Below are 25,589 nucleotides of genomic sequence, written 5' to 3' on the forward strand. Positions count from 1 at the left end.
TGAGATAGTGGTCCAGGGAGATAGGGATATGGACAGGCACATGAATATCAGCGCCTGCAGGAGACATTTTCTTTGCATTTTGGAGACCACCATGAGCTCCAGCCAGTACAAGGTTGTCAGGGAGGTCTCTATAAGGACATGATACAGTATATGATTCCCTGTACTTAGAGATCACAGGAGATCAGAGACCTTAGTGAAGTCAAAGAACACAGTTGGTATGTCGGTCATTGAATAGCATGGTTTCAAGGGAAATGTGATTAATGTTCCGCAAGTAAATATGATCTGTCTTTCTCCAGAAAATTAAGTTGACAGTATCAATATCAGTGAACACACGTTTTACATGTTTTGCTATTGTGTCACTTGGTTGGGTGGGGGGGGGGGGGGGTGGGATTTATGCTGGAATAAAGATGACAGGGCAAAGGAAAAGCCCACTAGAAATTAGAGAGTCAGGTTTTCCTGATGGGCAGTTGTGATTAGCTGGAGCCCAAACATCAATATCTGGGCTATCCCACTAGTCAAAGCCTGCCAACTGGAGAAGAACTCATTTTTTCCAACTCCTTGTTTTATGTCTGTTAACCAACTCTCAAACCATCCTGGTACGTTGCTCCAAATTTCAAGTCATCTAACCTTGTTTTCTAACCTCCTGTGTGAGAACTTATCAAAAACCTTCAGTAAATCCAAATACACCTGTCACAAACCAGCAACAAAAGAAACACACTGAGCATGTTTCAGTGTTAAAAACTATTTTATTAATCACTACTATTGATAATACGTAAAATAAAAGTAAAAATGTTAGTATGTTAGAATTCAAGAATGTTAAACCTCGAACGTTAACCCCAAAACTAAACTCTTCGTGTGTGTGTGTGTGACAAAGTCCAAAACTCCCAGTTCCTGAATGGTTCTTAAAGTTCAGTTCCGCAAGCCATAAGGTGAAACATGAGCAAGGGCTTCTTCAACAACCACCGTTGTCTGAAGATAAGATGTAGATGTAGAAAAACATAGAGAGAGTACATACGAAATCCAAATGTTCCATGATGGAACCCAAACGACACTTCAGTGTTTACTCGGTAGTGACTTCCTCACCCCGAAAAGCATCCGAACCGTGGTCGTCCACACACAAATACCTGTTTCCTTCTACAGGTCAGCAACAAAGTGAACTCCACCGGATTACTTCCAACTTCCATACATGGATTTCAGTGGCAAACACAGTTATTGTTTCTCATCCATCGATAGAGAAAACAAGCAGGCTGGTGTCTCTCTCCCTTCTTCTTCTTCAACAACCACCGTTCTCTAACAGCAAACAAAAGTAAATGGATACCTTCGTCCCAATCCTTGGTGTTTTCAAAGCAATAAGTCTTCAGCATATTTTTGAGAGTAGAATGAAATCTCTCCAGAGCTCCTTGAGATTCTGGGTGATATGCAGATGATACAATCTGCTTTGCTCCCAGCTCATAGACTATTTGTTGAAAAATTTTTGACATAAAATTACTACCTTGATCAGATTGGATTTCTTTTGGCAAACCAAACAAGGTAAAAAATTTTACAAGAGCCTTTGACACCGTCTTGGCCTTAATATTTCTAAGGGGTATTGCCTCTGGAAATCTAGAAGTGGCACACATGATGGTTAACAAATACTGATTTCCAGTCTTAGACTTTGGTAATGGACCAACACAGTCCACAATCACCTTCGAAAAGGGTTCACCAAAAGCAGGAATTGGCTTCAAAGGAGCCACAGGGGGTTTTTGATTTGGTTTACCTACCATCTGACATGTGTGGCAGGTTCGACAAAACATCACCACATCTTTTCTCAAACCAGGCCAATAGAATTGTTTCAAGATCTTCCCTACAGTTTTATTCACACCAAAATGACCACCCAAAGGCATACTATGGGCCAGGTTTAAAATCTCATCCCTATAAACTTTTGGAACAACAACCTGATGAATAACTTCCCATTCCTCATTAACAGGAACATGAGGAGGTCTCCATTTCCTCATTAACACTCCATTTTTGACATAGTATCCAATTGGCACTTTTTCAATCTCCTCACATGAGAGTGCTTTTTCTTTCAATTCTGTCAACTCAGGGTCCTTTGTCTGTTCCACCATAAAATCCTTCCTCGACAAAGACAAATCTTTAAATTCAGGCTCACTATAAGGATGTTGATCCTCCAGTGAAGACAGAAAAGTCTCAGATAAGGCATCAAAATTTTCTTCCTGTTTAGGACTGTCACAAGGAACTACATCAGACTGCACCGGACTGTCTGTCTTGGCTAATTCTTTAGCTCTAGCTCGAGTCACCGCACATGATGGGTAAACATCTGAATCATCCTCAGACTCATCAATCCTTGGTTTGGTTGTTAACCGTACCACAGGATCACTTTCTCCATTTGCAAGGTCATTTCCCAATAACAAAGAAACTCCTTCCACTGGCAAACTAGGTCTTATCCCTATCTCGACTGGTCCTTCTACGAACTTTGACTTTAAAATCACCCTGTGAAAAGGGACAGACATGGTCTCACCTGTAACGCCTCGTATTAGATTTACCTCACCAGTGTCACTTTCTTCACCAAAATTTAAAACACTGTCCAGCAAGAGAGATTGACTAGCCCCAGTATCTCTAAGAATTTTCACTGGCACCTGGGGTGACTCATCATTCAGTGAAACAAAACCCTCTGATACATACGAACGGAATTCTTTTCTCACCTCCTCCAACTTTTCCGCTTTTCCCTCTTGCAAGGACTGATCTTTAACAGCATCTCCTGAACCTTTTTGATTTTTAATTGCCTGAAAGCAAGCATTGGGCCCAGCTTCCTTCTTTTTCTTCAAAAGGGCACAATTAGATATCACGTGGCCAGGTTTCCTACAGTAATAACAAGTACGCTCAACAGGTTTCTCCAGCCCTGGCTTCTTTTCATCTTTTCCTTTTTGATTACCTCCCAATTTACTCTCCGGTTTCCCTGGATTGTCTTTGTAACTCTTTTGAAAGGTTTTAGGTTGTCCCCATTTGGATTTATGGGTTAAAGCATAATCATCTGCCAACCTAGCAGTTTCTTGTAAAGTTTCCACTGCCTTTTCATTTAAATATGTTGTTAATTCAGCTGGAACACATCTTTTAAAGTCTTCCACCAGTATCAATTCTGTCAATTTATCGTAATCCCCATCTACATTTTTAGCCAGGCACCATCGTTCAAAACATATTCTCTTTCCATTGGCAAATTCCATATAAGTCTGATCTGCAGATTTCCTCAAGTCTCTGAATTTTTGTCTATAAGCCTCAGGGACCAATTCATAGGCCTTCAAAATAGCTTGTTTTACCTTGGTATAATCAGCTGCATCCTCAACAGACAAAGCAGAATAAGCTTTTTTGAGCTTTACCTTTAATCACACTCTGTACCATAAGAGCCCATCCTTTCCTTGGCCAGTTTGAACTCACAGCAACCTTTTCAAAATGTTGGAAATACTGATCAACCTGATCTTCTTCAAACGGAGGGACTAATCGAACCTCCCTGCTGGCTGAAAAACCATCATCAGAATCAGATTCCGAACTCCTACGCTTCATTTGTAACTCATGCTGCCTCTGTTTCTCCTTCTCCTCACTATCCAGCTCCATCCTCTTCAATTCCATCTGCTTCATTGCTAGATCAGCCTCTATCTTCATCTGAGTTAGCTTTTGTTCAGCCTCTAATCTCTTTTCCTCTCGTTCAGCTTCTATCTTTAACTGGGTTTGTTCTCGTTCAGCCTCTATCTTTAACTGGGTTTGCTCTCGTTCGGCCTCTAATCTCTTTTGTTCTCGTTCAGCCTCTATCTTTGCCAGCTGCACCTGTGCCTCAGAAATTGCTATTTCACTGCCAGGAAACTGTTTTAACACTTCCTTCTCAAACACCTTCTTTTCCACATAATGGCCAGCTATCAGTCTCTGAATATCTGCCTTTCTCATAGACTGCTTTACTTCTGTAAGGTTTAACCTTGTAGCAATCTTTATCAGATCATCCTTTTTCGCCACCTCCAATCCCTTTTGGGTTGGTGACTCCAAAAATGCCTTAATATCCATTGCTGCTGGTTTCCACACACACAAGCCAATTAAAAAGAATTTATCAGACCTCCCTCAAAAATCTTTGGATTGAATCTCGAACAAATCTCGTCAATCTGGGGTACAATCCCAGACGACACTCGTTAACCTTGGGAACTATCCCGGACGAGCCCCCAATTTTGTCATGAACCAGCAACAAAAGAAACACACTGAGCATGTTTCAGTGTTAAAAACTATTTTATTAATCACTACTATTGATAATACGTAAAATAAAAGTAAAAATGTTAGTATGTTAGAATTCAAGAATGTTAAACCTCGAACGTTAACCCCAAAACTAAACTCTTCGTGTGTGTGTGTGTGACAAAGTCCAAAACTCCCAGTTCCTGAATGGTTCTTAAAGTTCAGTTCCGCAAGCCATAAGGTGAAACATGAGCAAGGGCTTCTTCAACAACCACCGTTGTCTGAAGATAAGATGTAGATGTAGAAAAACTTAGAGAGAGTACATACGAAATCCAAATGTTCCACGATGGAACCCAAACGACACTTCAGTGTTTACTCGGTAGTGACTTCCTCACCCCGAAAAGCATCCGAACCGTGGTCGTCCACACACAAATACCTGTTTCCTTCTACAGGTCAGCAACAAAGTGAACTCCACCGGATTACTTCCAACTTCCATACATGGATTTCAGTGGCAAACACAGTTATTGTTTCTCATCCATCGATAGAGAAAACAAGCAGGCTGGTGTCTCTCTCCCTTCTCTCTCTCTCTCCTTCTTCTTCTTCTGACTTCTTCAACAACGTCATTACGTCCTTTATCTTCTATTGACGTAAGCACGCCCCACACACACATACACACACACTCTCTATCTTAAAGGGACTTTCACTGAGTCCATAACACACCACATCCACTGACCTGCTCTCATCTACTCTACTTAATCCAGTAGATTAGTCAAACATAATTTCCCTTTTATAAATCCATGTTGACTTTGCTCAATCATATATTTTTAAGTGTTTTGATATTCCATCCTTTGTCATAGATTACAACATTTTCCCATCTACCAATGTCAGGCTAACAGGTTGGTAATTCCTTGTTTTGTCCCTCCCTCCTTTCATAAATAGTGGGAGCACATCTGCAGAAGCTATGCCAGTATTTGTAGAATTTTGGAGAGCATTCTGTATCTCTGTTGCCACACCTTTCAAAATTCTAGGCTGTAGACTATCAGGTCCTTGGGATTTATAGGTTTCATTTTCATCCATTCCCTAATAGTAGTTCTTTGCTGATACTAATTTTCTTTTGCTTGTACATTTGCATTGGACTCTAGGTTCTCCAGTTTTTCTGGGAGGTTTTGTGTCTTCCACGAAGGCAAATAGAAAGTATGTGGTTAATTTCTGTGCACTTTCTTATGCCCTATTATAAATTTTCCAATCTCACATTTGCCCTTCTTGTCTTTTCCTTTTACATACGTAGCTATAGAAATTCTTACCTTTTTTATATATGTTTTCCACTATTTTACTCTTATAAATATTTTTTTCTTTACCATTTCTTGGTCATTCTTTGCTGAATTCTAAAACTTCCAATCCTCAGGCTTACCACTTTTTTTCCTGGGAAATTTACAAACCTATTCATTGCATTTAACACTGACTTTTATTTCTCTTCTGGTTGAACAATTTTTCCAGTTGTGTCTTTGTGCCTTGAGGGAATGTATATTTGTTGCAAATCATGTTTTTTTGTTTAAATGCAAGCCATTGCCTGTCCACTGTCACACCCTTTAATATGGTTTCTCAATCTACCACAGCCAACCTGCCCCTCATATCTTCACAGTTTCCTTTATGTTTGAAAACCCTGGTTTCAGATGGAACCACATCACTTCTGAACTTGATATAAAACTCTACCAGGTTATGGTCACTCATTCCTAAGGACCCCTTGTCAGCAAGATTATTAATCCCTCCTTGCAAAAATGGTACTCGTATAGGTAGCCTGTTCCCTAGTTAGTTCCTCAGTATACTGGTCTAGAAACCCATCTTGTACACATTCCAGGAATTCATCCTCTCTATTGTTGTTATAAGTTTGATTTGACCAGTTCCCCATAATTCCTATATTAACCCTGTGACATGCCCCTCTGGTGTCCTTATTTATACCATGCTCTACATCACAACTACTGCTCAGAAGCCTGTAAGCCAATATTTTGTCCCCCCTGCTGTTTCATCACTTAACCCGAGTTGATCCTTGTTCAATACTGCAGTCCTCATTTTCCATCTTGGAACCTTGCAGCCTAACAGCATGAACATTGAATTCTCCCACTTTAAGTAATCCCCAACCCCTCTTCCCCAGAGCTGCTCCCCCCCCCCCCACCATGCTTCTCCTCTTTCCTTTCCTAGCCTCTTTTCTACCCTTTGTTCCCCTCTCTCTCCTTACCTTTGACCCATCGCCCAGTAGATATGCTCTCCCCTCCTCCCCCCACACCTGCCTATCATTATCTCTGATCTGCATCCACCCATCACCGCCTTGTGCCACCCCACCTCCCTTTTGTCCACCCATCACTGCTCTGCTTTTCCCTCCTATATATTGGGCTTCCCCTTTTCCTATCTTCAGTCCTGAAGAAGGGTCCTGACCTGAAATGTTGACCATATGCTTTTCTCCACGGATGCTGCCTGGCCTGCTGAGTTCCTCCAGCATCATTGTGTTTTTCATCTAGATTCCAGCATCTGCAGTCCTTTGTTTCTCCTGTGTCTGTCTATAGGTTATAGCTACTAAACTGATTGTCATGCCTTATCCCTAAATATCACATTCCTCCTCTTTGATACTGTTGTGGGAAAAGGTTCTTTTGGGTCTCAAAGGTAGAGAATGCCAGACACAGTCTTTGGATTTTAAAAAAGGGAATTTATTTACAAAGACAAATCTGGGAACAGGATGAATGGAAACAGATGCACACTCACACATATGCACTCGGGTGATCATGAAACATGAGGGAAGTCACAACAAGGGTGAAGTGCACGTGTGTGCGCGCACACACACAGTGAGCTAGTTACAAACGATCAGGGAAAACACAATATGGTGCCTGAACCCCCTGACTCTGGACAAGCATTGGCTCTATGCTACTGGGAATCTACTTAAGACGCTCCTAAACCCCTGTGGAAGCGCACACTCTTACCAGTGGTCTCTCAGCGTGGTTTCGACCCCAGCAGAAATCACAAACAGAAAGAGCTATGCACATGTGGCATCCTTTATAGTGCTGGAGAGCTGGGTGGAGCTAGCTCAGGTAATTCAACAAGTCCAATGAGTCATGGCCAGGTATGAGAGGTGTGCACGGGGACCAATGGTCAAGAGTGTGTGCTAATTGGTGGGTGGAGCTAGACCTTGATTGACAGTGGTGTCACTTTCGACCAGTACTCGATGGTGTCACATGACAGCCATGACCTTTCACATTACAGATACCAGAAGAGAAAAGCAGTGTTGAGAGTCAGTTTAGTTCGCTCCTAGACCCCTCAATATTTGTAGAGCCCTTGGAATGATGAATGGTTTGGTTTTGAGTGGAGAAACTACGAGGGGAGTGGGAGCAAAATGAAAACCTTTCAACAACAAATAATCTTGGGTTTGGCCAAAGCCATACTTTGCATGCCTACTCCCACTTGTAAACCAGCCAACAACGTAGAAAATTGTTCATTCTCTTGAATCTATTACATAAAGAAAAGTTGGCTGGGTTTGAATGATGGTTAAAATGCAGGCACAAGGTTCATATGTCTGAACAAACCACACAAGCTTGGCTTCTACTGTTTTACAGAAAATGAACAATCTCACTGCTTGACAGAAATTCTATGTGCCTTTGCCAACTTTGCTATCAATTAATATGGTCAGAGGATGAAACTTACTCCACTGAACATTGTAATGTTTTTGGTTTATTACACTAGTTTGGGTCCAACTCCATAGAGTGGACACAGCAAGTATTACTGAATGTCTAGGTAAATGTAATGGGGCTGTTCTATTTATATACCCTGTAGCAGGCTTGGTTTTGGCAGAAAAAAGAATATCAGACTGGCTCATTCAGCAAATAGATTTATTATAAAAGAAAGGTAAAGGAGAATTATTGAAGTGCAAAAGATATATTTAAATACATTGTCAAAAGATCGAAAATACATGTCCTGTTATAGTCATCAATGGAAGGCTCCCATTCAAAAAACTGATGTGAAATAGATCCAGAGTTTGCCATTTAATACCTCAAGCCTGTTCCATTATTTAATGAATTCAGAGCTGATCTCTCCAATAACTCCATTTACTCTCTCTGCCTCATATCCCTTAATATCTTTGGTTTATAAAAATCTCTCAATCTCAGATCTAAAATTAACAAGTGACCTAACATTAATTACCATTTAGGGAAGGAAGTTTCAATCTTTTATCATTTCAGAAAGACTTGTAGTTAGTTTTTAGGATATTGCCCACAAGTCCCAAACTCTGTAAATAGTGGAGATTGTTTGATTAAATCACCCTTTAATTTTCCAAATATCAGTGAATACCTGTGTTTGTGTAAGCTCTCCATGTGGTTGAACCTTTGAACTCCAAGGATTGTTCTGGTAAAGTAGCAGTGTTGCCTCTCCAGTAAAGCAGACCTCAGGGTGGTACATGTAAATCGTCCAATTGTGGCCTATCAAAGCATTTTCTAAGTGCAGCATAACTGCAAGTTTGTTTTTATTTGGGTTCTTTAGAGAAAAAGCCTGTCCATTATCCTTTTTGATTATTTTTGTATCTATCCATGACTTCCACTTGGACCCTCAGGTCCGATTGGACATCTAGGGGTAGAATTTTGTCCATGGCTGCTTACTGTACATGCACACTATTATAGTGATTGCATCTTATACATACAAGAACAGAAGAAAATGGGAGTAGGAATCGGCCATCAGGCCCTACAAATTTACCCCACCATTTATTATGATCCTGGCTGATCTAAGCTGGCCTCAGTTCCTCTTCTGTGCCATTTCTCTGTACCCCTCTATTCCTCGATCTATCAAATGTTTATCCACCTCCACTTTAAATACTTCTCATGATCCGGCTTCAACCACCCGCCAGAGCAAAGATTCCCTACCCTCTGTGAGAAGAAATTTCTACATAGCTCAGTTTTAAATGACCAGCCCCTTATCTTGTAGTTATGTCCCCTTATTTGAGACTCTCCCACTAGTGAAAAAAACCCAACGTCTATCCTGTCAATCACCCTTAGAAACTTACATGTTTGAATAAAGTCATCCCTCATTCCTCTAACCTCTAAGGAATTAACACACACTATTTAGTCTCTCTTGGTAGGACAACACGCTCACCCCAGGAATTAGCCTGGTCGATCTCCTCTGTACTGCCTCCAATGTTACTATATCTTTTTTTAGTTAAGGGGATCAAAACTGTACTCAGTATTCCAGGTGTGGCCTCGCTGACACCCTGTACAATTGCAACAAAACCTCCCAGATTTTAAACTACAACCCCTTTTGCAATGAAAACCAAAATGCCACTTTGGAATACTCTGGAAGTTCAGTGGAATCAAAATTCAGAATAAAGTTACAATATGCAGCCATCGCTGTGTTCAGCAACTAGTGTGTCTGATCATAGATAACTTTCAGCTTGGTGTTACAGGTTGGTTCTTCACACACTCACCACTGCCCCAGCTGCACATAACAGTGGTCAGAGATGCAGATTAAATGTTTATTCTGCCACAACTCAAAGTCATAAAAGCTGTTAAGTATAAATGTTTTTTGTTTCTCATGCTGGCCGTCCTATTGCAACAATGTTGTCCCCAAATCCGGATCCTGATTTGTAAGGACTTGTGGAGCTTTGATTGCTGGTCAAGCCACACCCCTGGTTTACAAGCTTTCAAAACTGTCAAAAGACTTTGACCATCTCTGATTTCCACAAACATCTTAACTAAAAAGAACTATTAAAATTATTTTACCAAAAACAAGTTAAAATTAGAATTTCAAATAATTAAAATACTTAATATGAGAAAACACTTCAAATCAGTTAAATACTTTTAAATGTAATCAGTTCATTATAAAATGTAAATTACTTAAAACTTACTTATCTCCTTCCAAGCCAATTCCCTTGTGTTGCAATGGATGGAGCTGTTGAGTCCAGTTTAGTGGGCAAATTTCCCAATGTAACTACTGAGAAACTGCAGGAAGTTGGAGTCCAGCTGCTGGATTCCGTGAAAAGTTCAATATCAGAATGCAGATGGAAAGATGGTGCTGCGGACACCTTAAGAAGCTCAGGACTTCCAAATTTTTAGGGCTAGCCCTCAGTATTTTGGAATGCCAATCCGGCCCTCCTTGCAAATATGTATATTGTACTGTTCTACCCCAGTTTTTTATTCAGCTGTTCACCATTTGGAAAGCAATCCACAATGTCCATTTTAGATCTAAAATAGATGGCCTCACATTTGGTTACAATGAAATTCATTTGCCACAATTTTACCTGTTCATTTAATCTGCTAATATCAATTCGTAATTTAATGCTTCCATTTACATTGCTTACATTGACACCTTTATGTCATTTGCAAGCCTGTTTCAATGGCTTTCCATCCCATCATCTTAACTGTTAATGAATAAGGTCCCTCTTGCAAGGTGGTTTGCAACCACAGAGCCCTTTAATTAGGTTTGTCCACCTGCTTGGTTTAAATCTGACAGTACTTGCAGAAGCAATTAAATATAAGAGAGTTTCCAGCTCATGAAAAACTTTCAAAACTGTAAGGTCTTACTCCTCCTCCAGATGTGAGAACATAAGAAATAGAAGCAGGATTGAACCATTTGGCCCCTTGTACCTGCTCTGTGTTCAACAGGATCATAGCTGATCTTTCTCTTCAGCTGTGCTAACTCCATGTCCCTTGATTCCATTAATAACTAAAAATCTATCAATTGCTGTCTTGAATATATTCCGGATTAATGTTTTTTACACAGTTAGACCTGTCAAACAGTGTTATTCATTTGAAGAGATCCCTACATGTGAACCATAAACATTGCTTCAATGGAATGGATCCATTCCCAACAATTTTATCAAACAGAAACTTCAGGAAATTGTCATGTCTGTCATGGATCCTAAGGGACAGATGTGCATATATTGATTTCACTTTTGTTCCATCGGAATAAATTAGCAGTGATAGTTATTACCTTTGGTGCAGCAAACAGAAATGCATACACTTTGCAATTTAAAAGAAACCTATCTAACTTTGATCCTAAGGAAAAAAAAATCCAAAACAAAATCTATTTTTGTGTCAGAAATATTATAATCACAGATTTAAGTTAAATAAATGCTGAAGCATTTATATTGCACCTTATATCTTTCGAAGACTTCCTGTAAAATTACTTTTAGTAGTTAACTAGCATGAAAGCTCCAAAGGCATTCAGTGCTCACAATGGTTGATTTGCATCATTTCGCAGTGCTTTGCAATCAATATGTGTAATTTATCAAATATATCCTTATCACATTGGTCAGTGTGGTATTGCAATAATTATATGTAAAGCAAGATATTTTTATTCCAACAGAAACATTTTCTAGATATGAATTATTTATTGCACATTCTTTGTGAGTCATGAGAACATAAAGTTTATCACCTTCTTGCAACCACCTGCTGGTAAGGTGGGGGACCCCAAGGCTTTTGACTGAGCAATGATGAAAGAATGTGAGGCAGGTCTGAGTGAGCAAGTTTTGAGATTTGAAGGAGAATGTGAATAGTATTCCAAGACACCTACTGCCGTAGACTTGCTGGATGGCTTTAACAGTGCCATATTGACATGTGTATCATTCAGGGGCTGCAAAATCAGAATGCACTTGATCCAAAAGACCTTGTGCTCATTCTCCCCTTGATTATGCCCATGGAGTTCATGCATCTCACCTGTATTACAGTTCAAAACATAATCTTTTTCTTACTTCAGTGAAATCAACACTAAGAAACTGAATGACAAAGGATTTCTTGAACTAAACCTTCTAAATATCACCTCTAATGTTTTCACAAATTTTAGTTGACCAATTGTTTCTGATCTAGTTAAGTGAACACTTTTAATTTCTGTGTAGTTTAGAACACAGTCTTAAACTCAAAAGTGGATCTGCAGCTGGATGTGCATTGGCTAAAGAACTTTGCCCATTATAGTTGTTGGAAAAAAAAAGATACGATAGATTTGTAAAAAAAATGTTATTAGTATCATAATTACCTGCTTAAGAAGTTAGAATGCAACAGGTAAACACCATTTGTTACGTAGTTCAGCAGAACCAAAAGAGAAAAACCTGCAATGAGAAAAGAAAATGCAATTGCCTTGTGCCAAATGAAATTTATATGAAATAGTCCACTTGCGATCATATTACATTCTGAGGGTCTTTTCAGATTCCTGTGTAAACATTAATATGCTCTAATTCATCTTGATATACACTGTTGTAAATGAATAGGATGTTTAGCATTTGAAGCACATTAAATGAATAGCATTATTGTCATAATATTTTTGTAATAACATGAACTTTCAACATTTAGTTTTCACTATTGATTTCTTCAAATGGATTTACTACAGTATTGGCAATTCCTCGTACCTTATAATGCATGAAGGAAAAAAACGTCAAATAATCTCTTTTCCCTTGTTATCAAAACCTCCAGACTCAATATTTTATATTTGCATTACTTAATCTCCAGACATTTTCCTGTAGCTCTCCCTTTGCCAACTTATACTTTTTTCCTTTCTCTCTATCCCAGAGTTTCTCCCATCTGCAATTTGTCTCCCCCTAATCTAACTTCCACTCTATCTGTAGAATATTATTCCCTTTCCACTCATAATCACAATTTATCTGCATCTTTTCCCCTTGTCTGTCTCTTCCTCTTTCCATTATGTTTTTCATGACCTCTTCTTTCCATTTTTTATCTATAGACCTCAGAGACATTCTCTCCCCAGGTCTCTTTTTTTTTACTTCTCTCACTCATTTCCTCTGGTCTCACCATTGGATGTGGAGAAAGCCTTGAGGTCCTCACCCTCAGTTAAGGAAATAGTTTTGCCTCTCTTTGCGCATGAAGGAGGGAGTGGAGCTGACTGTTGGGAAGCCAGTAGCTGGGGTAGGATTTCCATGGCTCCGGCTTGGATGGAATTTCTGTGGCTTTGTTCTTGTGCTATCCTTAACAAATAATTTGGGGGCAATAGTTTACAATGGACAAGAATAATAACCTGGCACTTCCCAAAATTTGTGTTATGGATCCATATTGAAGGGAGTGGGAAACTGGCCAAACAACAGAGAACATGATTCATTGTTTAATATTGATTCATTACATATAACAGGATAACATTTTTTTTAGGATAATACAGGTTAATTAAAATTGTAAATGTACAATATCTGAAATAATTGCCGGTGAGCAACATTAAGCAAATTGGATCATGAACTGGCTTTCTACTACAAGAGTGAAGAGGGTAATAACTGGTAGGATTTTATAGTCATCTAGTGTCCAGGCAGCAGATAATATTTGCCAGGCAATGAACTGTGGTTAGATAATATGCTGTTGTAGAAAAGTTCCACGTTTCAAATAGATGAACTAAAGTATGATTTATCTCAGGGCTTTCTGTAATTCTGGTCTCAGTGTTCCTGAATAGTTGACCTTGCACGTACAAGGGCACTGCTATGTCCTTTGTTGGAAGATAGTTGTACCCAAAGTAATGCCTCGACTAAATTTTTTCAAGTTAGTCAATATACTCACAGTGGTAATGCAAATTGTCCTCACTATTCTTCTCCCTTTTTGCCCAAGGTTTAGCAAGTATGTTGTACCCACCTGTTGCCACTCCATGGGAATTAATAACTAGAGAAAGAAAAAAATTGAGCCAGAATATAAACTATATTGAAGTAGTCAATTATAGCAGCTTGGTTAATTAATTTGAGGGAATGCTAATATCAGATCCTCTCTTGTTACATTAGCTCATTCTTCCCGTCAATCCTGTTTCACCAATTTGATAGGATTGGCCGATGACTGAAATCTTTCTTGGGAATTTCAATAAAGTTTAGAACATAGAACATAGAACGTTACAGCACAGTACAGGCCCTTCAGCCCACAATGTTGTGCTGACATTTTATCCTGCTCTAAGATCTATCTAACCCTTCCCTCCCATGTAGCCACCCATTTCTCTATCATTCATGAGTCTAAGAGTCTCTTAAATGTCCCTAATGTATCTGCCCCCACTACCTCTGCCGGCAGTGCACTCCATGGACCCACCATTCTCTGTGTAAAAAAAACTTACCCTGATATCCCCCAATACCTTCCTCCAGTCACCTTAAAATTATGCCCCCTCGTGTCAGCCATTGTTGATCTGGGAAAAAGTCTCTGACTGTCCACTTGATCTATGCCTCTTATCATCTTGTACAATAAAGCTTAAGCATACCTGATGAGCCAAATGAAAAGTTGCATCAACTACACCATGACTGTGCATTCAAACAACCAAAATGTTTGAGTTTTAATTTTACTTATAAAGTGATTTCAGTGTAGCACCCTAAGGTTCTTTACAATAATAGAAAAAGGATTTATTTTGTTAGTTACACATTAGCAGCACTGGACTGCAGATAATATTTATTAAAGAGTCAATAACAAATTGTGCAGCCCAGGTAAAGTTCCATCTGGTCCAATATCTTTGCCAGTTCTCAAAGACTTGTTCAGCTCTGTGCTACAGCCTTAAGCTGTCATAAGTTTTCATTCTTCAAGTATTCATCCACTTCCCTTTGATAAAGAGTTTAGCATATTCCAGCAGCAACAGATTTAGATAGTAGATGTAAGGGTGGAATAGAACCTGTGTCCTTGATTCTTCCAGTCCAGTTGCCAATGGTGCACACTTGGTAATAGACATAGAGGCTCTCCATTCTATATGCATGCAATCCTCTGTGCTTACTCTAAGCAGTGTTCCCATGGAGGAGTTATGGAAAGTAGTCAACAGAGAGCTTCTTACAGTTGTTTGTAAATGGAGATTGATACATAAATATGGCTTAAATAGTTTCATTTACTCTGGAAGTTAAATCCTCAGTCCCTCCTATGACTTTCATATTCGCAAAGTCAAGTGTCAAATGGTTAACCCACAACCATCTTAAAGAGTACTATATGCTACTTAATGGAGACTAACCTTTATTTGTAGTGCAAGAACATGTAAGATAAGATATCTTTATTAGTCACATGTACATCGAAACACACAGTGAAATTAATCTTTTGCGTAGAGTGTTCTGGGGGCAGCCCGCAAGTGTCGCCATGCTTCCAGTGCCAACATAGCATGCCCACAACTTCCTAACCTGTACGTCTTTGGAACGTGGGAGGAAACCGGAGCACCCGGAGGAAACCCATGTATTGTAGTGTGCTTGAAATGTGATGATGTAATTAATTCTGCAAAGATTCAAGCCCATTTTAGGGAAAAGTTTGCACAGTTCCAGACCATGAACTGTACTTTAAATCACTGACGCAGTTCTGACAGTATGCCCCAACATTGCCAGGATAGTGCTACTTCAGCTTCTATTAATGCTGAAGCTGCCAAACTAGTATTCACTTCAGAACTGCAGCTTGTCCTCTGGACAAGTGAATAGTCAGCTGAACTAAGAGATCACCTGTTTATTTTTTCTGGAACTCCAGTCCAGGTCAGCTAAGATTTATAGAGTTATTATTTGAGCCATACTTTGATAATCAAGTTTTAATATTAGGTTCTGGCATCGCAATTTTTTTTCTGTAATGTCACAATGGAAACAATTTTTTACAGCTATAGTTCAGCATTGTATTATGCCTTCATTGATTGACAATAGCTTAGCATTGTAGTGAGCCTTCATTGACTTGTAGCATCCCTGCCTCTGATTCCAAAAGTTTTCCTGAAGCATTGCTCCACAGCAGCTCATTCAGTAGGCCAAGGATTTGGGTATATGGGAACCAAGTGATACATGTAGCATGCACATCATGTGTATTATTGGTTGTGAACCATTATTGCTGTTCTAAGGCTGTAGCATTTTTAGGATGTCACCACATGATGAACTGTTCTCTGTTGTTGCAAGGACGTTAGGTGCGGAGATTTCCAGAGTCTGTCTGCCTCTGCAGAAATCCACAGTAAGAAATGCTGTTCTGATGCTGTAACTTTTATTTAATAAAGTTAATATAGTTAGTTTGAATTACTATTGTTCATTAGCTTTGAAAATATCCCGAGAAAATATCCACTAGGATCCTTACCTGGAATATAAATTGAATGGTGACAGTGTCCATCCTATTTATCTAGTCAGCCCTCCTGGTGGGAATTGAGAGTGAGACCGATGACCTGTCCATGAAAAAGAGAGATATCATTATGGACACAATCCAGGGATGATCTGCTTGATGCAAAAGATCTCTGTAATAAATGGTTGCCTCAGGCACAACTTAGCATAGGAGATAAAACAGCATTGCTTAGCAGTCGCTACTATAGCTTTATTCAAGGGCAAATTGTAATTTACCAACAGAATTCCAGCAGAAATTTGTCCCTTCCGATTTAGATAATTTCCATTAAAATGTTATCTTTCTCTCCTGAACACTGAGCCAGCCAATTATCAGGCATTATTCACTCATTACTTTACTACAGATCTTAGTGAGCTGTTGCATAAGGTCAGCTAATTAAGCAGGTGGAACGACTCAGAGAGGAGGCAATTTAAGTGGCTGGTGATCACTCTGGCATCTTCCCCGGAAGCACCCAATATGTGGAGAACGTGGGAAGAGTTGGCTGAAAACAGGGCACCCCGATATTTGGTGTGGCCAATTCATGTGCAGAACCCTCACAGAATATACACAAGAGGTGCCAAGGACACCACAATCCCAGGAGGCCAACAGAAAGCCTTTTAGCTCAAAGTCAAACTCATTCCATCCACATGGAAATCAATTCAAATGGGTGGTACAAACAGTGTCAGATCTGAAACAAAGCCCAAGCTTCGCGGTTCACTTCTGTGCTGATTCAAGGCACCAAAATTCACACTTACACCACAACACTGAAAATACACGTGCTGTGCGTAGCATTGTGCTGTGTCTTTCTTTCACATGCAGAGAATAAGTCAATGACAGACTTAAAGAATTGAGTATCAAAGTGCAGGACAAGGTCATTTGTCCTGCTTTTGATGGGCAAGATGGACTCGGGAAATATTCTCAGATGGGTCCAGTACTGTAGTTAGACAAGAAAGGTTTGGCTACAGTTGCATTTATTTTTGGACTGCATCTGCAGCACTACAGCCAAAATGATGCTAGGTCTCATTGCCTTTTCTGTAGTGATCAAACTATATGCACAGGCCTAGAACTGGCCTAACTGGTGCTTAGCACAGTTCTGTTATGCCCTCTTTGCTCTTGTATTGTATACATTGATCAATAAAAGCAAATATCCCTGTTACCTTCTTAACCACTTTATCTACTGTCCTGCAACCTACAGTGATCTGTGGTCATCAAAGGATTTGATCTGCTGGATCTGTTTGTACTCTTTATCTTTTAGCATGAAGCTAATTGCACACAAGATGATTGAGTATGTCCTCAGTGTAAAGATGAGATTTTGTCTCCACGGGGATTATGGGGTGGTCATGAACAGATGAGTCTGCTACAGAGGGTTTGGTGAGGATGAAGTCAATGATGCTTATTCCTTATGTAGTTTCTATCACATCAGCAGCAACCCATTCTGGCAGATGTATACTTCAGGACTCAGCAGGTTCACACAGTGGTAATGCAACCAAGGCAGTCTTTGTAATGAACATTGAACTCCCTCAGCTAGAGTACATTTTTGCCCTTGCTAATCTCGACACTTCTTATAAGTGTTGTCCAACATGAAGGGGTTCTGATTCATTAGCTGAGGGAGGACAATAGGTGGTAATCACAAGTTCCCTTTTCTGCATTTGACCTGATGCCACGTCACTTCATGGGACTAGAGTCAATGCTGAGAATACCCAAGAATGTGTCCTCCTGACGGTACACCACACTTAGTGGGTCTGTCCTGTGGAACAGGACATGCTCGGATTGTAATGGAGGAGCCTGGAATATTGGCTAGAAGATATGATTCTGTGAGTGCAAATACAGCAGGCTGTTGCTTGGTTGAGTGCGCAGGGCAACTCTCCCAAAGTTCCCAGATATTTTCGAGGACATTTCAGGGTTGACGGACATGCATTTGCTCAATTTAATCTAGTACCTTGGCTGGTGCTGAGTGGACTGTATGGTTTTATTGTTGCATTTTGACACAACAGGGTGGTTTCCTTAGCCAGTTCAGGGGGCAGTTAAGAGTTGACCACATTGCTATGACCCTGGAGTTACATACACACCAGGATGGGTGAGGGCAGTAGATTTCTTTCTTTGTTGACGTCAGTGAGCCAGATAGGTTTATACAACAACTTGACTTTTATGAGCACCATTACCTAACTTTTTATTCCCAATTCATATAATTAACTGAATTTAAATTCCTGTGGTGGAATTTTATCTTACCTCCCTGGATCATAAATTCTGGTCTCTGGATTACTTGTCTAGAAATTCAACCAGAAAACTACCATCTCCCAATAACAGAAACATTGCTGTTGTACTTCTTGGATGACAGTTACAATTTGGTCCTTGTGTGTCAGGCTAAGGGTCACAGCACGATGTTAGGGCAGTGTAAGTAGGCAGAAGCAGTTGTCTTGATGGGACCCTTTGGAGAATGCCAAGGGAGACATAACAGATTCAACTAATTTAAAACATTGTTTTATATGCAGCTGCACTGACAGAACAAGGGTGGAGCTGATAATCTAATGATCTCTGGGGAAAATAGGCACAGCAGCAGAACTGTGTTGCCTTCTCATGTTTCACCAATGCTCAGTTCTGAAGATTAGGGAGTTATTGCCCCTACTGAAGTTTCCAACTGTGAGCTGCAAAGTAATTTCTCATCTCGTGATTCTCTGTACCTAAGAACATTTGATAAGTGACAGTGACATTTAAAAGTACTTCACTACAAAGGTACAATAAGAGAGGTTGATTGGTCATCTTTTGCAATAGATAATCAATGTCTGGAATATGTGTTAATTGTGATGTTGTTAATATTTTGCAGTAATGCTACAGAAATATGTCTGGAAGTTGGAGAGTAAAACTTTAGATGAATGGTTAACCTGTGCCTGGATGTGAGACTTAATAGCAAACTTAAATGCTTGCTGTGAGAATGATGCTGCCTTTCAGGTCAAACTGTGTAGGCCGAGTAACTAATACTGCACACCCCTTAGCCCATCCCAGTGCTAATTGATGTCAGGTTTCAGCCCTCAGAAAGCTCCCTCCACCAGATGTTGAAGTGTTGTGTGTTACTGATTCCATTGATATGGCTGCAAAGGAGCTTGTTTAGGGGAGGGAACATGATCCTGCTTCTGGGACTTGGGCATCAACATTCTTTTTGATGACCGAGTAGAAGCAGCAGGTGTACCTGATAGGTTTCTAGAGCAGAAATGAAGAGAGGTCAAGAGAAAGTGACATCAGACCTATCATCCAGTAGTAGCTGCCTACCTCTGAGAACAATGTCAAAAAAATCCATATGACATCTGTCAGTGTAGTTCTCTAACACTTAGAACCATAGTTCACTTATGTTACCTTGCAATACAGCCTGCTACAACACCCAGACCTCAACTCACACACACAGACAATTCAGTTTTTGAACGAACCTGCAAAACCCTAATCACTACCTCTGTACAGCAACACTATGACCACTTTGCATTTTAATGGACTTTGTTTTTTCTGTTCTAATTGTGTTCTTTCTTGCATAATGTTGCATAATTTATGTTTTTCTTGTGAATGTTGTGTCTCTAATGCTATGTGCCTGTGACGCTACTGCAATTAAGTTCTTCATTGCACCTGTGCACACGTGTATTTGTGCAGATGACAATAAACTTGACTTTGACTTTAAAACTCCTATCACACTGTGGCAGCCATTTCCTTTCAAAGCCCAACTCTGCATCTGAAAACAGTTAATGTTTCAGGTCGATGTCCTGTTTCTCTCACTGCAGAAGCTGAATATTTCTAGCCGCGTCTGTTTTTATTTCAGTTTTACAATGTCCATAGTATTTTGCTTTTATCTCAAAGTTATAGTCAATTTTCGTAGTAACCTATTTCTCACAGTCTTCCTTGAGGTAGGAAAATTGTCAAAGATAATTTGTAAGGAATTTTTCTGCTCACACTGTCTTTTGTTCTGTTGTTTACATGATTGAATCTTGCTGATTTTGGTAGCCCATTTGCAAAGATGAGAACAAACCAGAATGGCATAGGTCTACTTTAATATGTTTATCAAAAGCACTCCTTCATTGGACTTGGAAGATGAATTACATTAATTATTACAATCTTTAAGTTACTGTGTTCATTTTCAAGATTGATTTGCTCCATTTCCTGTATGTTCACAGAATATGTGCAATCAACTTGGTTTAACTTCTGTTACTTATCACAGCACAAAAGTCAAAGTTGAGGTTATTGTTGTGTGCACAAGTACATGTATGCACAGGTGAAATTAAAAATTTACTTGCAGCAGCATCACAGGCACATAGCATCAGATAAGCAGCATTCACAACAGAAACATAAATTATACACAGTTTTTACAAGGAGACCATTCAGCCCATTGGGTCTATTCCTGGTCCCAGCAGAACAATTCCATTAGTCCCATTCCCTTCTCCTTATTTCACTGTAACTTATTCTCTCTCACATGCCCATCAGCTCTGCTGGTTTTGATTCTTTGGCCACTTAGGTACACTCGCGGAAACCGTAGTAATTGGCAGAAACCCACCTGGCTTGGGGAGAAGTGCAAGCTCCACACAGATAGAGGTCAGGATCAAACCTAGGTCCCTGGAGGTGCCAATGCTAACTGCTGTGCCACTGTGTCACATGCAGTGATCTTTAATGGGGAAAGGAATTGTTATGTTTGCCATCTGCCATTTCCTGTGTTCCAAGCAATAAATAATCCAGTTACAACTTTATAGTAGATTTTGAGGAGACTTTTCACCATAAGTGGGATCTCTAAAGTCCATCTCGCAGGCCCCAACTTTTCATCTTTCCCTCATAACAGCTTTAATTTTGCTTTTCACAAACACTCAACTGACCTCTGCTGATCAAATTATATTTCAAGGTTCATTACAGTCTAAAGGCCAAGCAAATACAGTACAAGACGATCATCTGGTAGCCAGTTCTTGTTCCATTTCTGAGGAGAAAAATTCCAGGGTCACGAAATCCTTAATGAGCATCACTGTCTTTTCAATAACTGTGAATTATGGATAATTACCACGTTTATAAATTAAGTGACTTGCTTTTGGAACTGAAAGTTAATTGTATCTTTTTATGCGAAAACGTGTAGTGAAACAGGTGCTTATTTTCATAATGGGGATGTATGGATGATTGTTTCATAGTTCAGCTGGTTATGTGGTAGGCCAAATTGACTCCTGTTAAATTTCATATGATGCTCGTAGCTCCAAAGTTTTCAATCTACCTGTAACATAAATTGATTAAACCTTTTCTCCAGACTATCCATCTTGAAAACTGGTCATAATGATTGAGTTGATACATCAAAAGTAGGCAATAAAGAAGATTGGCTTAATGATAATTTGATTGAAATTTGATCAATTTTATTGTGTTAAACAAACAATGTATCATCATGCAGCAGACAACACATCAGTCCAACCAGATGATTGTTTCATAGTTCAGCTGGTTATGTGGTAGGCCAAATTGACTCCTGTTAAATTTCATATGATGCTGTGGTAACTCGTAGCTCCAAAGTTTTCAATCTACCTGTAACATAAATTGATTAAACCTTTTCTCCAGACTATCCATCTTGAAAACTGGTCATAATGATTGAGTTGATACATCAAAAGTAGGCAATAAAGAAGATTGGCTTAATTGATAATTTGATTGAAATTTGATCAATTTTATTGTGTTAAACAAACAATGTATCATCATGCAGCAGACAACACATCAGCCCATTAAATCCACATCATTTCACAGAATCTTACCTATTTTTTGAGGCCTTTCCAATACTCGTTTGCTGAGATGGATTTTGTTCCCTTTTTCGCCATTGCTGTCCCCCAACCAGGTTTTCCCTTCCCTTAATATCCTTCATCCACTTCAGATTTTACTCGCTGCAGCAATCACTATCATTGCTTCAGTTGTAAAAGCAAGGAACCTGAACCAGAATCCAGGCATTAAACAATCATTGCAAATATCCTGTGCTTATACTTGGAACATAATACCATTAGGAAATTGCATTAGCAGCAATACTGGGATAGTTCTGCATGAATAAACTCCAGTGAACTTTCATTCCTGTTTTTAAATTGGCATCTAAATGTATGACTTTGAATTTCCTCTCCTGGCAATAGCAAACTACATTTTACTAAGTATAAATCAAATGATTTTACAAAATAGTATTAAATAGGATTTAGACTATACCATATGCTGCAATGTAAATGCACATTGAGAAACACTTGAGGTTAAACTCCAGATTGAAGTATGCATACAGAAGTGAGAAATAGCATGTTTAAGGTGAAGGGAGGCCCCTACTATTAACTTTGTGTAAATGGAGTGGGACAGAAGGAATGTTATTGTAAAGCAGATATCCCACATCTATTCAGGATAGGTGGGAATCTGTTGAGACAGGAGGGACATGGACCATGTTCAGACAGAAGGGATTAGGTATCATTAGTTGAATTAGGTCGGCACAACATCATGGGGCGAAGGACCTATTCCTGTGCTGTGTTGTTGTTCTGTGACTTCCATGAAACAACGGGACAGCAGAGTGGTACAGTTAGTAGAGATGCTGCCTCACAGCTCCAGTGACCTAGGTTCAATCCTGACATCCAGTCCTGTCTGTGTGGACTTTGCCTGTTCTCTCTGTGACCACATGGGTTTCCTCTGGGTGCTCCAGTTTCCTCCCACATCCCAAAGAAATGCGGGTTGCTGGGTTAATCGGTGACTGTAAATTGGCCCAAGCGCATAGGGAAGTGGTAGAACATGGGAGGGGATTGCTGGGAATGTGGGGAGAATACAATGGGATGAGTTTCAACAGGAGCTTAATAGTCAGTGTGGAGTCAGTGGGCAAAAGGTCCTGTTTCCGTACTGTCTGACTCCATAATTCTAACTGGTTATGTTAGATTTGAATTTAAAATTACAAAGAAAATTAATAAAATCAATTGTATAATTTCTGTGCTGCAAAATTCTCTCCCTTTCCCACTTGTGTAAAGACAGATAGCGTACCCTAGGGATAAATCACCAAATCCTGGAAACTTCTGCCTCTCCCTAAGCATCCTCAGCTTACCATTAACCTGCAGTCCTCTGCAAGTGTCATGACCTCTGGTGTTCCAAGGGCTGGCTAGTGGACTGTGTGCACAGCTGAACAGCTGAGAAGCTTTTAAGTGAATCCAATGACCACTACACCTGCAGCATCATATTGGAGGGTAAAGGCAGGAGTCTGCAGTCTGGTAATAGGAGCCTACTTGAGCAAGTGCTCCCACTTCTGATGTAGCAAGTGTTGGCCCCATAGATCAGAGTAGAGCTGGGGAAAGAAATAGCGGTACTCTATTGATAAAGTGGGCTTGTTTGTTTGGACAGAATGACACCTTCCTCAAAAACAGTTCATGCTTCACGATACCAGAGGCATGTTGAATAATTTCGTTTGTTGCTCAACTTCTGGTTGCTACAAAAGCACAGTTGGCAGGACCAAAAAAGGGAGCTTCTTCACCAAAAAAACTTTCTTTTGCCATCATGTTAGTTTGGCCCAATGCCCTTCAAGTATTAAGTCATTGTACTGAATGGAAGATGGGTACTTAAATAAAGAACATTGATTTATAAAGTGAAAATAAAACAAAAACTGCAGATGCTAGAAACCTAAAAAACAGAAAGTGCTGGAAATACTCAGGAGGTCAGGCCACATCTGTGGGAAGAGAAACAGAGTTAATATGTCAGATCAAAGACCCTTCATCAGAACTGGGAAGGAGACAAAAGAATTCAGTGGGTCAAGCAGTATCTGTAGGAGGAAAGGAATTTTCGACATTTTGGGTTGAAATCCTGCATCAGGTCCTGATGCAGGGTTTTCACCTGAAACATAGTTCCTTTCCTCCCACAGATGCTGCTTGACCTGCTGAGTTCTTCCGCCACATTGTGTGTTGCTTCAGATTCCAGCATCTGCAGTCTCTTGTGTCTCTAGGAGACAAAAGAAGCTTGTTAAGCTGTGGGGAGGATGGAGGAGGTGGGCTGTTTCTGATAGGGTCAAACAGGGGTGACCATTGGGATAAGCTGTAAACCACGTCTGGTCAGTGAGTGAATTGGAGCGGTTGGAGGGTGAGAACATTGACAAAAGTACTGAGACAAAATAATGTAGGAGTCACAAAATGTGGAGTAGGAGGACATGCCCGGCAGGTCATGCTAGGCATGTCCTCCACTCCCAGAGGAAAGAAAAGGGGGGAGAAAAAGAATCTGAGCTAATATCTCTGATGGGTGACTGATGCAAACAGAAATCAAGTTACCTGAAGTTGTCGAATTCAATATTAAGTCCAGAAGGCTGCAACATGCCCAGATGGAAGATGAGGTGCTTTTCCTTGAACTTACTCTGAGCCTCATTGTATCAGTACAGGAGGCCACTAACCAATAGGTAAGAGTGAGGGTGGGATGGAGAATTAAAGTGACAGACAACGGGAAACTGGGGTCACCCCGAGGATTGATTTATAAAGCATCCGTCCAGACCTAAGGTCCTCTCAAAGGAGTTTACAATCATTTTAAGAATAATCCCTACTATAATATTAGGAAATATAGTGGTCAATTTATGCACAGCAGAGGCCCACAAACAAAACAGCAGGTCGTATCATCGGTTTTTTAAGGGTTATTGTTTGAGGGATGAATATTGAGCAGGGTAGGGTAGGTGAGGGGCTGTTCTCCAGCTCTACTTTCTGTTGTGCCATGAGTTTTATGTTGAGCCAAGAGGCCAGGCAGGGAATTAGTTTCACTTCTGAAGCACTTCCTCAATGCGATCTCCTCTAAGAAGCCTGAAATGAGCACATTTGGCTGAAATGTCCAAATTGATGAGTTCAAACAAAAATCGGACAACACGCTCAGTCTGGTAGCATTGTAAATAAACTAATTCATCTCTGAATTTCCAATACTGACCTGGATGAACGATTAAGGAATTCTCACTTTCCATAAGGTATTGGTCTTGATCAATGTCTGAAATTTTGAATGAGTGCATTTAAGGAATGTTCTTCTTTCCTTTAATTGTTCAGACTAGATATGTTTCTTCGAGGGACAGTGTCGTCCAATTCATGTTCTATCAACCCATCAGCCATCAATGGAGAGAGACCGATTTTTATCCATGCACTGTGACTTGTGGAGGAGGTAACAAATTATTTAAAAAGACTTGTGTGTATTTTTATCTTTTTGCATGAAGTTGTGTCCAGAACATTTTTGTTGTCCTGCTTTTTTTCTGCAAGTTTTAGCCTCAACCATCCTGAAGTGTTGACACCTTCATACAAATCGTGGAGGCCATTCTTCACGTCTTCCTATGCTGACAAATGTTTACATGTTATTTGGCCATGGTAGCAATTTTAGCCTCACCAGCCCATTGGGGAACCTGAAGGTTCT

At 39.9% G+C, this 25,589-nt stretch overlaps 1 protein-coding gene across 2 annotated transcripts in view; it reads left to right on the forward strand.

Annotated features, from left to right (window-relative positions):
* Positions 1-25,589, forward strand: part of adamtsl3 (ADAMTS-like 3) — a 509,738-nt gene that overhangs the window by 344,425 nt on the left and 139,724 nt on the right. For both annotated transcript variants that reach the window (XM_052040649.1, XM_052040648.1), the window contains exon 10: positions 25,232-25,343. In XM_052040649.1, the coding sequence (XP_051896609.1) occupies positions 25,232-25,343 (112 nt within the window). The remainder of the gene's footprint in view (positions 1-25,231; positions 25,344-25,589) is intronic.

The sequence above is a fragment of the Pristis pectinata genome, chromosome 28 (genome assembly GCF_009764475.1).
Source record: "Pristis pectinata isolate sPriPec2 chromosome 28, sPriPec2.1.pri, whole genome shotgun sequence".
NCBI classification, from domain to species: domain Eukaryota; kingdom Metazoa; phylum Chordata; class Chondrichthyes; order Rhinopristiformes; family Pristidae; genus Pristis; species Pristis pectinata.